The 13,059-nt window shown below is 42.5% G+C and overlaps 1 protein-coding gene across 13 annotated transcripts in view; it reads right to left on the bottom strand.

Annotated features, from left to right (window-relative positions):
• Window positions 1–13,059, bottom strand: part of CELF2 (CUGBP Elav-like family member 2) — a 341,120-nt gene that overhangs the window by 139,367 nt on the left and 188,694 nt on the right. For all 13 annotated transcript variants that reach the window (XM_039347407.1, XM_039347406.1, XM_039347410.1 and 10 more), the window contains exon 3: window positions 11,108–11,190. In XM_039347407.1, coding sequence (XP_039203341.1) covers window positions 11,108–11,190 — 83 coding nt within the window. The remainder of the gene's footprint in view (window positions 1–11,107; window positions 11,191–13,059) is intronic.

Genomic DNA, 13,059 nt, shown 5'->3' on the forward strand with positions numbered 1-13,059 from the left:
TCCCCCCAGCATCATCTAACTCTAAGAGTAATACATAAGAAGAAAATGGTTGCATTTCCAACTGTTGTCAAAGTGACCTTTACAGCATCCGTCAAAATTCAGCTGCTTGGCAACTGGTTCATATTTATGACCATTGCTCTGTCTCAAAGTCACGGGATCTCCTTTTGCGTCCTGACAAGCAAAGTCAATGGGGAAGCTAGATTCATTTAACAACTGGGTTACTAACTTAGCAACTGAAGTGATTCACTTAACAACTGAGGCAAGAAAGGTCAAAAAAGGACCAAATCCACTTAAGAACAGGTATTTTGGGCACAATTGTGGTCGTAAGTCAAGGATTACCTGTATTCAACAGCCCTTATTGTTGGGAAGTTTATTTCCCTTAGTATTCCATCAGAATCTGGGACAATGATAACTTAATCCCATGGAAAATCTTCGTGGCTTTTCTGATCTCCCATATAAGGGTAGTCCTCAACTTACTACAGTTCACTTAGTGTCCGTTTGACATTACAACGGCACTGGAAAAAGGGACTTATGACCATTTTTCAGACTTATGACTGTTGTAGCATCCCTATGGTCATGTGATTTACATTCGGTTGCTTGGTAACTGACTCACATTTATGACAGTCACAGCGTCCCTGGGTTCATGTGAATCCCTTTTGCAACCTTCATGACAAACAATGGGGAAACCAGATTCACTTAACAACCGAGTTACTCAATTTAACAATTGCAGTGATTCACTTAACAAATGTGGCAAGAAAAGTTGTAAAATGGGGGCAAAACTCACTTCACCAATTTCTCACTGAGCAATTTGGGGCTCCATTGTGGTGGTAATTGTGGAGGACTATCTGCACTTGAGAAAAATGTCTGGCACGCTATGAGCCCAACATACGTTTCTTTTCAGCATCCTGAATAATGATAATAATAATAAAAATCACCTGATGCCTGCAGCAAATAGAGAACTCTGCTGACTGAATATTATACATTTTAGAATTCCACCATTCCCAAGAGAAGATTTGAAAAAAGCCAATCTCTACGGGGAAATGCATGAAAATTAGTGCTGGTGCCATAAAAGATAAACTGAAGGAGAGAAATGATAAGGATGAAGTGATTGATTCATACATACTCCGTGCCTTTTTAAATACTTCAAAGGAATGTTAAGAATACATTTACTAGCAGCTGTAATTTATGCTGTATAGGCAGAAGGAAATATGCTTGACTGCTGCTATGGCAATAGCATGAATGAAGAGGGAAAAGAATATTTCCTATCCAGCAGACTGATCTATCCTTGCTGGCCTCTGTTTGAAGGCAACCGGTTCTCATCCATGAGGCTAAAAAGTGTTAATACTCACAGCTGCTACTATGAAAATGAAGTAATTTTTCTTTGAGTCAACCTCAGCTCTGGTAATCAGCAGACACATCCACTAATCATCTAGCATAGGACTCTGCTTAATTTTTACAGATCAGTCAACATTGCAAGATTTTATGACCGCTGGCAAGAGCTTGTGGTAATGTGGTTTGCTTGGAAATGGCTCCCATTTGGATGAAGCCAGTCATTATAGCTTGTAAATCAGGTCTAATGTATTGCAAAAATCCAGCCAATTCTGGCTTATTTAAACAAAATTGGCTTAGTACCCTGGGAAAACTCAGTCAGGGAGTCAGTTTGCAGGGGTTCTCAACCTTGACAACTTTAAGACTTGTGGACTTCAATTCCCAGAATTCCTCAGCCAGCTTTGCTGAGGAATTCTGGGAGTTGAAGTCCACAAGTCTTAAAGTTGTCAAGGTTGAGAACCCCTGGAAAGCAATATTTCTCAGGCAACTTTAAGATGCTGGCTAGGGAGTATGCTAGCTGAGGAATTCTGGGAGTTGAATTCCACACATCTGAAAGTTGTCAAGGTTGAGAACACAGACCTAACTTGGCAACTTTAAGATTTGTGGACTTAAACTTTCAGAATTCCCCACAATGATTCTTTTATTAATAAAACCGGAATGTGTGTATGAAGCAGAAGTGGACAAGTGGAAGGAATAATAATAATAAAAAAAAGAATTAAAAAAGGTAGATGGTATCTGAAAGAGACTATTAATATTTTGCAAGGATCCTTCCTCTTCCCTTTTTTGAAGATGCAGTCTTAAACAATATTCTGAACATTATATTTCTCGGTGATTATACCCTTAATGAAATTCACATAGGAAAGTCTTCACTGGAGCCACAAATGTTGAATCATATAGTCACCAAACCCCTGCAACTGCAGCAATAAATGAGAATTTATCTTTAAGAGGCTACCCAAATTTAAAGTGAAAGAGACTTCAACAGAGAATTAAACTTGGTTCTTGGTTGTGTAAGCTCATAAAAGTGAAGTATGAATATCCGTGATCATCTTACAGGAACTCAGCATTAACTACTCTGAGGAATCCCTGTAGAGTTGGTCCAACATAAAAAGAACTGTCTTTTATTTACTGGACAGAATTAGGTAACAAAACTGGGATTTGCAAGAGAAGGAAGGAAGGAAGGAAGGAAGGAAGGAAGGAAGGAAGGAAGGAAGGAAGGAAGGAAGGAAGGAAGGAGAATCTCAGTGTACTACTTTAATGATTCTGATCAGATTGGTATCTGAATGGAAGACCACTGGATCTGAATTTCCTAGAGGAAGTTCCTAAAAACTATAATAATGATGAGGATAATTATGGTAATAACAGCAGTCATCTAATTAAATTCATCCTGGCTGATTAATCATGTGTTTTAGTTAATTAATCAATCAGTTGATTAAGTCTGTCCAGATTTGCATATAAGAAAAAAATAATTCTAAATAAAAAGGGACATAAATGGTTTTCAGGTAATACTTGCAGCTAAATGACAGAGACAATTTTATCACCCCCTTCTCTCTCTCAGAGATAGGACTGATGTCCTGGGTTTAAAGGCAGGTGACAGGTTAGATCAGGGGTCTTCAAACTTGCCTCTTTTATGACTGGTGGACTTCAACTCCCAGAATTCCTGAGCCAGCCATGCTGAGGTGAAAGGGAGAGGTTTCCATGCTTAGCCATGCTGGCTCAGGAATTCTGGGAGTTGAAGTCCACCAGTCATAAAAGAGCCAAGGTTGCCTACCCCTGGCCTAGCCTATAATTCCAAGCCACTTTGTGATCTCCCATCAAAGCATTACGCTGCTCTAACTTGCTTGGCCTTTTCAAGATCAATGTTGGCTAGATGTTCCCTCAACTGTAACAGAATGAAAGAGAAGATATACTTTCCCTCCAAGTTGAACTGGTGATGTCACAGTGACATCAATATTGTTTTCTTTGCTTCCTGGGGAAGCATTATCATACTAGCAGTGTTATCTTCAATTCCTTTTCTAATGAGTCTCAGCATGGAAACTGCATTTTTCAGAACAGGGGTACTTTAATCCAATCGTATCATAAAGCTTAGCCTGGGGGACCTTTTCCTGGTCAGAAACCCCTAATGTTAATCGGGGTTGGCAGAGTGTCTAAAATGTGAAAAGTTGAAGCCCTATCATTTTTAAGTACGCATTGCATGTGTTAATGGAACTTTACATTTGCAAGAATCAAAGGATTTTTGACAAAGGAGAGGAAAGTGAGGAAGGAAGGAAGGAAGGAAGGAAGAAAGGAAGGAAGGAAGGAAGGAAGGAAAAGTAAGGGCATTAATCATATGGGTGTAGCCACCATCTTTATTTTTCAAATGCCCAATGGATGTACCATGGTGTACCCATTGTTTCCCACCAACTTCTAAGATCAGATAAAATAAGATAACCTTTATTGTCATTTTTTACTGTGGGCACAACGGCACACATCAAAAATGAAATTTAGTTGCCTGTTCTCAAAGTGAAACACATACCTGACACACACCTAAACATACTATGAACAACGTATGTATAGAACCACACCCCTACATATACGTAGCAAATAAATATTAAATACTGCCCATCTTGAATATATAACAGAAGGAGGAAGCTTGAGAGTTCACAAGGTTAATGCTGTATGGAATGAAACTATGGCTGAATCTGGATGTTCTGCTAAGGATTTTGTTGTTATTGTTGTTATGCAGAGATGCATAACCCCCCCCCCAAACTCCTAAATCTCAGAGCCGCTCTTTTTTTTTGGAAAAGCTATTATAAAACAACAATTCTCAAGAATTCTATTTTTGCCTTGTTCTAATCTCCAACCTTCTTGGAATTCAGGCTCAACATGCTGTCAATAGCCTAGGCCAGCCTGGAAAAAAAGTTTACACCCTTTTGTCTTTCTTTTAACCTCAAACAGAATCCATTTCCAATGGTGTCCTGGTGGGGTTTTATGCTTTTATGCATACATAAGAATCTAATTATTTTTTGAGGGGTTTTGGAAGTTTTGAGAGCCGGAAAAGCAAGATGCATCATTAACCTCTTATTAATTTTACCACACATACGCACGAACACTCACAAGACAATTTTCTTAAAAGGGTGGTGCTGCAACTTTAAATTACAGAACCGGGTTTGTAGTTAATGTGAGATTTACCGCAGCAGGGCTTCTGTTAAATTAAGTTGCGCCTTCACGACACAGTGGGAAAACAGGTGTATATTGGTTTAGAATTATAGAAATGTTGACTAATTCCAAGGCTTATAATCAAACAGCAAGGCATCTAAACAATATTTCCTTCCAGCATTAATCATTTATGCCTAGCAACCTTGCATCTATGACCATTAAAAAGGCTCCAATTCAAAGATGCAGAGAGGGTGGCAGTGCTTTTTTTTTTGCATCGGGTTAAAAGCTGCTGGTGGGTTTTTCCGTTGGAAGTGGACATAAAAAAAGCAGAGCTGTGGAAAGCTTCTGAAATGGAGAGCAGAACCGAGACCCAAATTGGCAATCAAGGCTATCACAATCCTTTCTGGATCGTGACTTTAAAAAAACAAGCTGTAGGCTCTTCATTGGAGGATGAGATGGAGGAAAAGATCCAACCATTTTTTTTCCCAAGCACACAGTAAGTGTTGTCTGCCATTGTGCCCCCCAAAATTGACCATGTTCCAACCTAGAATTAAGGAGAAATTTCCTGACAGTGAGAACAGTTGACCAATGGAACAGCTTTCCTCCAGAAGTTGTGGATGCTCCAACACCGGAGGTTTCTAAGAAGAGACTGGATAGCCACTTGTCTGAAATGGCATAGGGTCTCCTGTTTGAGTAGGGGGCTGAGCTAGAAAACCTCCAAGGTCCCTTCCAACTCTGTTATTGTGTATTCTCCAAATGCAAAGGAAATTGGTCCATGCAAACCTGCCAGATTGCTGCTGAGGCCAAATGTCAGAACTATTGGAGCTCCATCTGTGTTTACCATGAATACTGGCAGACCTCAAACCATTGGTCTCCATGGTGAGGCTGGGGGAGCTGTTTTGGGGCAGAGAAGAAGGAACAGACATGGGTGGGGAATCGTTTGATCCCCCACTTTAATAGGGAAGCTTGGACTGAGCAGCCAAACCAAGCCAAAGAACAAGATGGGTTGTGTTGGTGGATGATGGCCAAGCAAACCGATCATCATGAAAGTAGATTGAGGCTCACAGTTTGAGGAGGACGCCCAGTCCTAAAATCCTGACTGAATTCTCATGCAGGTCAGCATTTTATTTATCTACTGCAGTATTTCTCAACCTTGACAATTTTAAGGCATGTGGACTTCAACTCCATGCCTTAAAATTGTCAAGGTTGAGAAACACTGATCTACTGACAATGCTCCTATGGTCATAACATTGCTCAGGATTCCCTGTTACACTTCCACGTGATAGTTTAGGTCTTCTCAAACATTGTGCATCCAGCAGTCCCTAAAACAATTAATGAATCTGTATCCATTTCTTCCATGTAAGGGGAGATCATCTACCCAAATTTGGCAATCCTGACCAAGGGGCAGGTTCCTGAAAGTATTTTGTTGCAGATCTTTCTTCTCTCGAATCTGCCCTGGTTTTATCTACTGTGACCTGGAGACTAAGGACTTTTACCTACTTCTCGAAGTATCAGGGATTGAAATGGTGATCACATGCATGGAAATCAGGAAATTTAATGCTGGTTGCAACCATCTCTCTCTCTCTCTCTCTCTCTCTCTCTCTCTCTCTCTCTCTCTCTCTCTCTCCCTCCCTCCCTCCCTCCCTCCCTCTCTCTCTCTCTCTCTCTCTCCCTCCCTCTCTCTCTCTCTCTTTCCCTCCCCCCCTCTCTCTGTCCAGCAACTGATCTTACTAAAAGCAAGGAAGGAAATGTGTTCCTTTAAAATTATATTTATTTATTTAGATTAATACCAAGCCTTATCCTCCCAGCTTCTGCACTGGAGGAGGGTATTGTAAGATATCTTCTGTACTGCTATTCACACTTCAAAATATAGCTCGGCGCCTGGAAATGTGTGAAATTACTAGCTATGTCACATTTTTTTCCCCAGCATACATTTAGACCCACATGTGCTAAATTCAGGAAGTTTTAATCCTCCTTTTAGAGATCATGTCTTTTCCAAAGCTGCCTTCCATCAATCTGAGGCCTAGAAGTTCATTAAACTACATGCCAAGTGTTCCCAGATACCACAAAGAAGGATGATTTGGGCTGGGGATGATGGGAACTGCAGTTTAATAGAGTCTGGAAAGTGCTGAGCTGAAAGAAGACTGCTCTAGCAGCTTGAAGGAGCAGAACAATCCACTATAGGCAACATGCCAGAACAAAATGGAGGTAGTCCTCCATTTATGAGGACTTTACTTAGCAACCATTCAAAGTTCTGACAGTTGGGCCCTCCTGTGGTCATGTGACCACACTTTAGGCGCTTAGCAACAGGGCGACATTTATGGCTGTTTGTAGCATCCCACAGCCATGTAACTGTGATTTATGAAGGTTTTGTGGAAAACTAGCATTTACCTCTGGTTTTTAGCAAAACTGGTCCCATAGTGAATCATTTAGCGACCACTTAATGACTTATTTAATTAACCATTTAATGACCGCAGCCTTTGCTTAATGGCCTTGGCAGTCACTTTATGACCGTGGTGCTTGTTTAATGACCACAGCAAAAGAAGTCACAAAATCGGATTGGTTTATAGGATCGACCTGCTTTACGACTGTCAGGAGTGTAAGGGGCAGCCTCCATGACGAGAGTAAATGAAGAACTACACGTACAGACAATTAAGAAGAATTAAGTTCTCTAAGCAATTAAGCTGCAAAAAGCATCTAAAACCCAGAATTGTTTAAAGAGAGAGAGAGAGCAATCATTTTGATTTAACATTTGCTGAACTTAATCCCAAAGGCAGAGCCTACATTTTTATTCCAGAAGACTCCAAAGCCAGCAGAATTATTCCCATCTCCCTGGAATGCTTGATTGGTTCCTTGGAAAGACAAGGAATAATCCCTGAAAATTTCCTGTTCACCTAGGTCTGGTCAACCCAAATTTCTTTGACAAAGAATAAAGCTCGTCTGTTTGGTTCAGCCAATTTTTGGTTTTGACTTTTGATTTCCTTCTTGGTTTGCTCAGAGGCACCAAATAACTGATAACAGCCACAGTTGTTTGCTACAAGGCATGATGACACCGCCATACCAATGACAGAATAATGGAGTAACAGTTGGAAGGGACTTTGGAGGTCTTCTAGTCCAACCCCCTGCCCAGGCAAGAAACCCTAGACCAGTGATGGCGATCCTTTTAGAGACCGAGTGCCCAAACTGCAACCCAAAATCCACTTATGCATCGTCGGGTGCCGGGTGGGTGTGGCCAATAGGATGGGTGTGGCCCATTGGGTGGGCGTGGCTGCAGTGGTAACAGCAGACTGGGTGGGATTAAAAAGTTCAATCAATCAATTCCAACTTTGCAAGATCTTTTTTTTCCCCGCGAGAAGTTGAAATTGACTGATTGATTCAACCTTTTTTTTTTTTTTTTGCACATGGCAGCGGAGGCCTAAAGCGAAAAGGTTTTATAAAACCCAGCTAAAGCCTAGGACTGGGGCGACGGCGCGCGTGCCCACAGAGAGGGTGCTGAGTGCCGCCTCTGGCACTCGTGCCATAGGGTCACCACCACTGCCCTAGACCATTTCAGACAAATGATTGTCCAGTCTCTTCCTCAAAACCTCCAGTATTGGAGCACCCACAACTTCTGGAGGCAAATGGTTCCACTGGTTTATTGTTCTCGGTAATGACACATCATTACTTTCATAATGATGATGTCATGATCCAGGTAATGTGGGGGGTTGTTTATTTTTATCTAGTTTCTATTATTTTTATCAATAACTCTAGGCAGTGAACATACTGAGCCGAGGTGGCGCAGCAGTTAGAGTGCAGTACTGCAGGCCACTTTAGCTGACTGTGTTCAGCAGGTCAGTGGTTCAAATCTCACCGGCTCAAGGTTGACTCAGCCTTCCATCCTTCTGGAGTAGGTAAAATGAGGACCCAGATTGTTGGGGGCAATGTAAATATATATACATTGCTTACTGGTGTACACCGCTTAGAGAGTGCTCGCACTTAAAGCGGTATATAAGTCTCATAAATAAATAAATAAATAATACTCCTTCCTCTATCTTTCCCATAACAACAAACCTGTGGGTTGAATTGGACTGAGAGAGAGCACAACTGGCCCAAAGTCTTCCAGTCAACTTTCACGGCTAGGCAGGACTAGAACTCACAGTCTCCTGATGATTGGCCCAAAGTCACACAGCTGGCTGTCAGGCCTAAGATAGGACTAGAATTCACAATCTCCTGATTATTAGCTCAAAGTCATCCAGTTGGCTTTTATTCCTAAAATGGGACTAGAACTCACACTCTCCTGATGATTGGTCCAAAATCACCCAGCTGGTTTTTATTCCTAAGGTCACCCAAATGGTTTTCATGCCCAAGGCAGGATTAGAACTCACAGTCTCCTGATGATTAGCTCAAAGTCATCCAGCTGGCGTTTAGGCTTAAAGTAGAACTAGAACTCACAGTTTCTTGGTTTCTCAACCTGTGGGTCGTGACCCCATTTGGGGTCGAACCACCATTTCACGGGGGTCGCCAAACAACGCAGTCTGCCATTTTTTTTCTCAGCCGGCGCAGGGGGGGCACTGCGCATGCACGCCGCGCAGGGGGCGCCACTGCGCATGAGCGCCACGCAGGGGGCGCCGCCACGCATGCGCGCCGCCTGCTTATGACTGGGGTCGCCGGTCTAAAAAGATTGAGAACCACTGTACTAGAGTGATATTTGTAACTGATAGGCGATCAATGAAATCAAAATTAGCTTGACAGAACTGATGTGTCATGAACAGGATTCTCATTATGGATGTGACTTGTCCTGCTTGTCCACCTGTGGATGGCCTTAGCAGCATCATTGTCGTTTCCCCCCCCCCCCATATTTTCTGCAGTTCCTATATTTCCGGCTACCTCCATTGTTCAATCTGATACTGCTGTGAATCAATAATTGCACCTAAATTGTACTTGGCCTGTGTGCTCAAAAGCCCACATTTGTTTGCTTGAAAAGAGTAAAAAACAGAAAGATGACTGCTAATGGCATTTTCCGGCACCAATAGCTGAAAAGTAATTCTATTGGAATTTATACATTAGATTTCCATCCTCTTTGCCCTTAAAGAAGATCATAATGGATTCCTGGTCTCACTGAGAATTCCTACTGACTTCCTCAGGGTTAAAAATCAGAATTTCCAACTATTACGCCACAAAGAAGTTGTGATCTAGGGCAGAGGTCCCCAACCTTTTGGGCACCAGGACCGGTTCCGTGGAGAAAGGACCGGAGGGTGTGTGGTTTTGTGTGCTGCCTGCATCTCGCAGATGGGGCTTTGCTTGTTTGTGTGGACCGGTTGGTGGCATGTTGCGCCCCGGTAGCGGTCTACGGACTGGGGGTTGGGGACTCCTGATCTAGGGATTAGCTGAATAAAATAGGGAGCTGGGACTGCAGAAGATACTTATTCCACCCGGAAACATTCCTGCTGAGTGGAGAATTTCAGGGAGGAATATTTTGTGCTTTTCATGATTGGGTGAAAAGATAACATTCATTTTCCAGGAGCTTCTCAGAGACATTTCAGAGATGTAAAGACATTTACTCATTTGTCATATAACTCTACATCAGTGTTTCTCAACCTTGACAATTTTAAGGCATGTGGACTTCAACTCCCAGAATTCCACAGCCAGCATTGCTGGCTGTGGAATTCTGGGAATTGAAGTCCACATGCCTTAAAATTGTCAAGGTTGAGAAACACTGCTCTGCATCGTCCATCAACTGATGTGTAGATAAACATGCCTTATTGGTCTCAGGTGCTTTTTCACAGCCTGCAAAGATGTCGGTGAGGGTAAACCAAAAATCTGCTTTTGTTTTTAGCCAATCACTGGGATTGCACAGGGGTGCACATAGGATGGGACAAGGGGTACGCCAACCACTGCAACATTATTATTCAAGTCCCTTTTCTTTGCAATGTTGCATGCATCTCCCAAAGAGGTAAGGTGTAGGGAAGGGGTCTCCAAACGTAGCGACTTTTAAGACTTCTGGACTTCAACTCCCAACATTCCTCAGCCACATACTACTCAGTGCATGCTAGGGTGGGTGTGCTAGTCAAGAAAAGATGCTTCTCCTGACTCCTTTTAGCAATCAGACCTCTAAGAAGAGATGGATTCATGCTCCGTCACAATAAAATCAGCCCCCCAACCTGGTTTGTTTTTCTGATCCTGATCCATTCAGGGTTTTTTTTCACACACTTCCCCTTCTTTTCCTCCATTGACACTGGTGAAAGGACCTTGTAGGCTTCCAACAGTTGTTCAACTATAATTCCCAGCATCCCTTGCACTGGTCCCATGCAGGCCGGTCAAGCAACGGATAACGATTTAAGAAATTGCAGAGAACTACCATTCTCAATTTGTTAGGGATTGGGAATGCACTTAAAAAAACAACACTTACAATGAACTATTGCTCTGGTTGACATCTGGAAATGCCACCTCAAAGATCACCATTGGGTGCCAGATGGCAGAGATCACTTACACTCAGCCACGAGGTCATTAACCTCTGCTCAAAGACAAAAGCCATTTGGGACACGTAGAGCTAATACGCAACATTTTCTGCAAAAGCTACTACTCCTTTCCTCTCCTCTCTCTCTGCCCCACCCTGGCTCCCCTCCTCTCCTCCATCCCCATGAAACAAAATAAGCGTACTCACCCCAGGTAAAGTTTTAATATTGTGCAGCGCATTCTGAGCTTCTAGGGCTGCTTTTCTGGTATAAAACGTTATGAAACAACAACCTGTGGAGAGAAGTTGAAAAAGATTTCAGAAATGACCAGGTACAAAAAGAATGAAAAGGGGAGGAGGGAGGAGGAGGAGGAGGAGGAGGAGGAAAGGTAGCATGTGGGGCTACCTTTGAAGACTATCTAAAACAGAAGTCCCCAACCTTTTGGGCACCAGGGACCAGTTCTGTGGAGAGAGGTTTTCCCACGGACCGGAGGGTGCGTGGTTTTGTGTGCTGCCTGCGTCTTGCAAATAGGGCTTTGCTTGTTTGTGCGGACCAGCTGCTGGCATGCCACGGCCCGGTACTGGTCCATAGACTGGGGGTTGGAGACCCTTGATCTAAAAACTCTAAATATAAATACAAGCAACCCTTGCGTACAACATCTGCATTGCAAAGCTGCTGTTGCTGGTTTGTTTCTGAATTCAAGGAGCTGGTAATAACTATTAAACCTTATATGGCTTCAGACTGCATATCTGTAGACTGCTAAGGGATGCAGTCTTTGCCCTTTTATGCTCATGTAGAGATTCCAAACTAATTCCCCATTTGACTCCTCCATCTCCATCTCTCTGTGACATAAATTAGACTTGCATCCTCACAATTAATATTTAGAAAGTTGTTATTCAACCAAGTGTTGGGGGAATTAGAGAGGCAATAATTAGATATGTAGGAGATGTACAGAGCTATTACTATGTATTATGATTTGATGGAATTAATTGGAATGTTTACAACTTTATAGAGTCTACTGTTACCATTTTGTCAGTATGTTGTATGTTTGATTGTGCCTGGAAGCCATTTGGATTTGTCTATGCTGGTGTGGCATAAATACACGTAACAAACAAACTCCTTTTACTTTATTTAGCATCTGTTCTGTCAACTGGCAAGCCCGTGCATCTTTTCAGTAATAACGGTGGTTGCAGGCAGAGAAATCTGCAAAACCCGACAGTTTTGTCAAAACGATGAAATGAGCCTAGCCCTGTCACAACACAAATTCTGCCGCTTGTGTACGCTCATGAATGTGATTTCAGGTTATGACCATCATAGGTTGTAATGGAGCTGGACTCATTTTATCGTTTTCCCATTCTGTCTCTTGCTTAGACTTCGACTTGCACAAAGCTATCTGTCTCCCAAATCTTCGTCAATCTGTGAAGTAACCGTTCCAGAGACTCTTTATTTAACCATGTCAGGTTTCAGTCCATCAGGTTTCTGAGATTTAAGAAAAAAACAAAACGATCTGAATCACTGTAATGTTCAGACTAATCATTTAGCAACTGTCATTTTGAGCATTCCCCATGTGCACCAGCTGGAAAGAAGAAGGGAAGTGGATTTTTCAAGGATCTGCTGTTTTGGAAACAGACCTTGGGAATAGAACAGCCTCTGGTTTTAAAAATGTGAGAGCATGAGGGAGGGACCACAAGAACATATCTTTCCAAGTTTTGGTCACCACGATGTAAAAAAGATGTTGAGATTCTAGAAAGAGTACAGAGAAGAGCAATAAAGATGATCAGGGGACTGGAGGCTAAAACATAGAAGGAACAGTTGCTGGAATTGGGGATGTCTAGTTTAATGAAGAGAAGGACGAGGGGGAACATGATAGCAGCGTTTCAATATCTCAGGGGCTGCCACACAGAAGAGGGAGTCAAGCTATTCTCCAAAGCTCCTGAAGGCAGGACAAGAAGCAACGGATGGAAACTGATCAAGGAGAGAAGCAACCTAGAACTAAGGAGAAACTTCCTGACAATTAGAACAATTAACCAGTGGAACAACCTGCCTCCAAGGAAGGCAGTGGCTCAGGAAGTTAGGAGGCTGGACTGATGATCCACAGGTTCATATTTGAGACCCAGTTGCTGCAGTGGGATGGGGCGAGCTCCCATCACACATTCCATCT

Source organism: Crotalus tigris, unplaced genomic scaffold (assembly GCF_016545835.1).
Source record: "Crotalus tigris isolate CLP2741 ecotype Arizona unplaced genomic scaffold, ASM1654583v1 scf7180000018068.1947079, whole genome shotgun sequence".
Taxonomy (NCBI): Eukaryota; Metazoa; Chordata; class Lepidosauria; order Squamata; family Viperidae; genus Crotalus; species Crotalus tigris.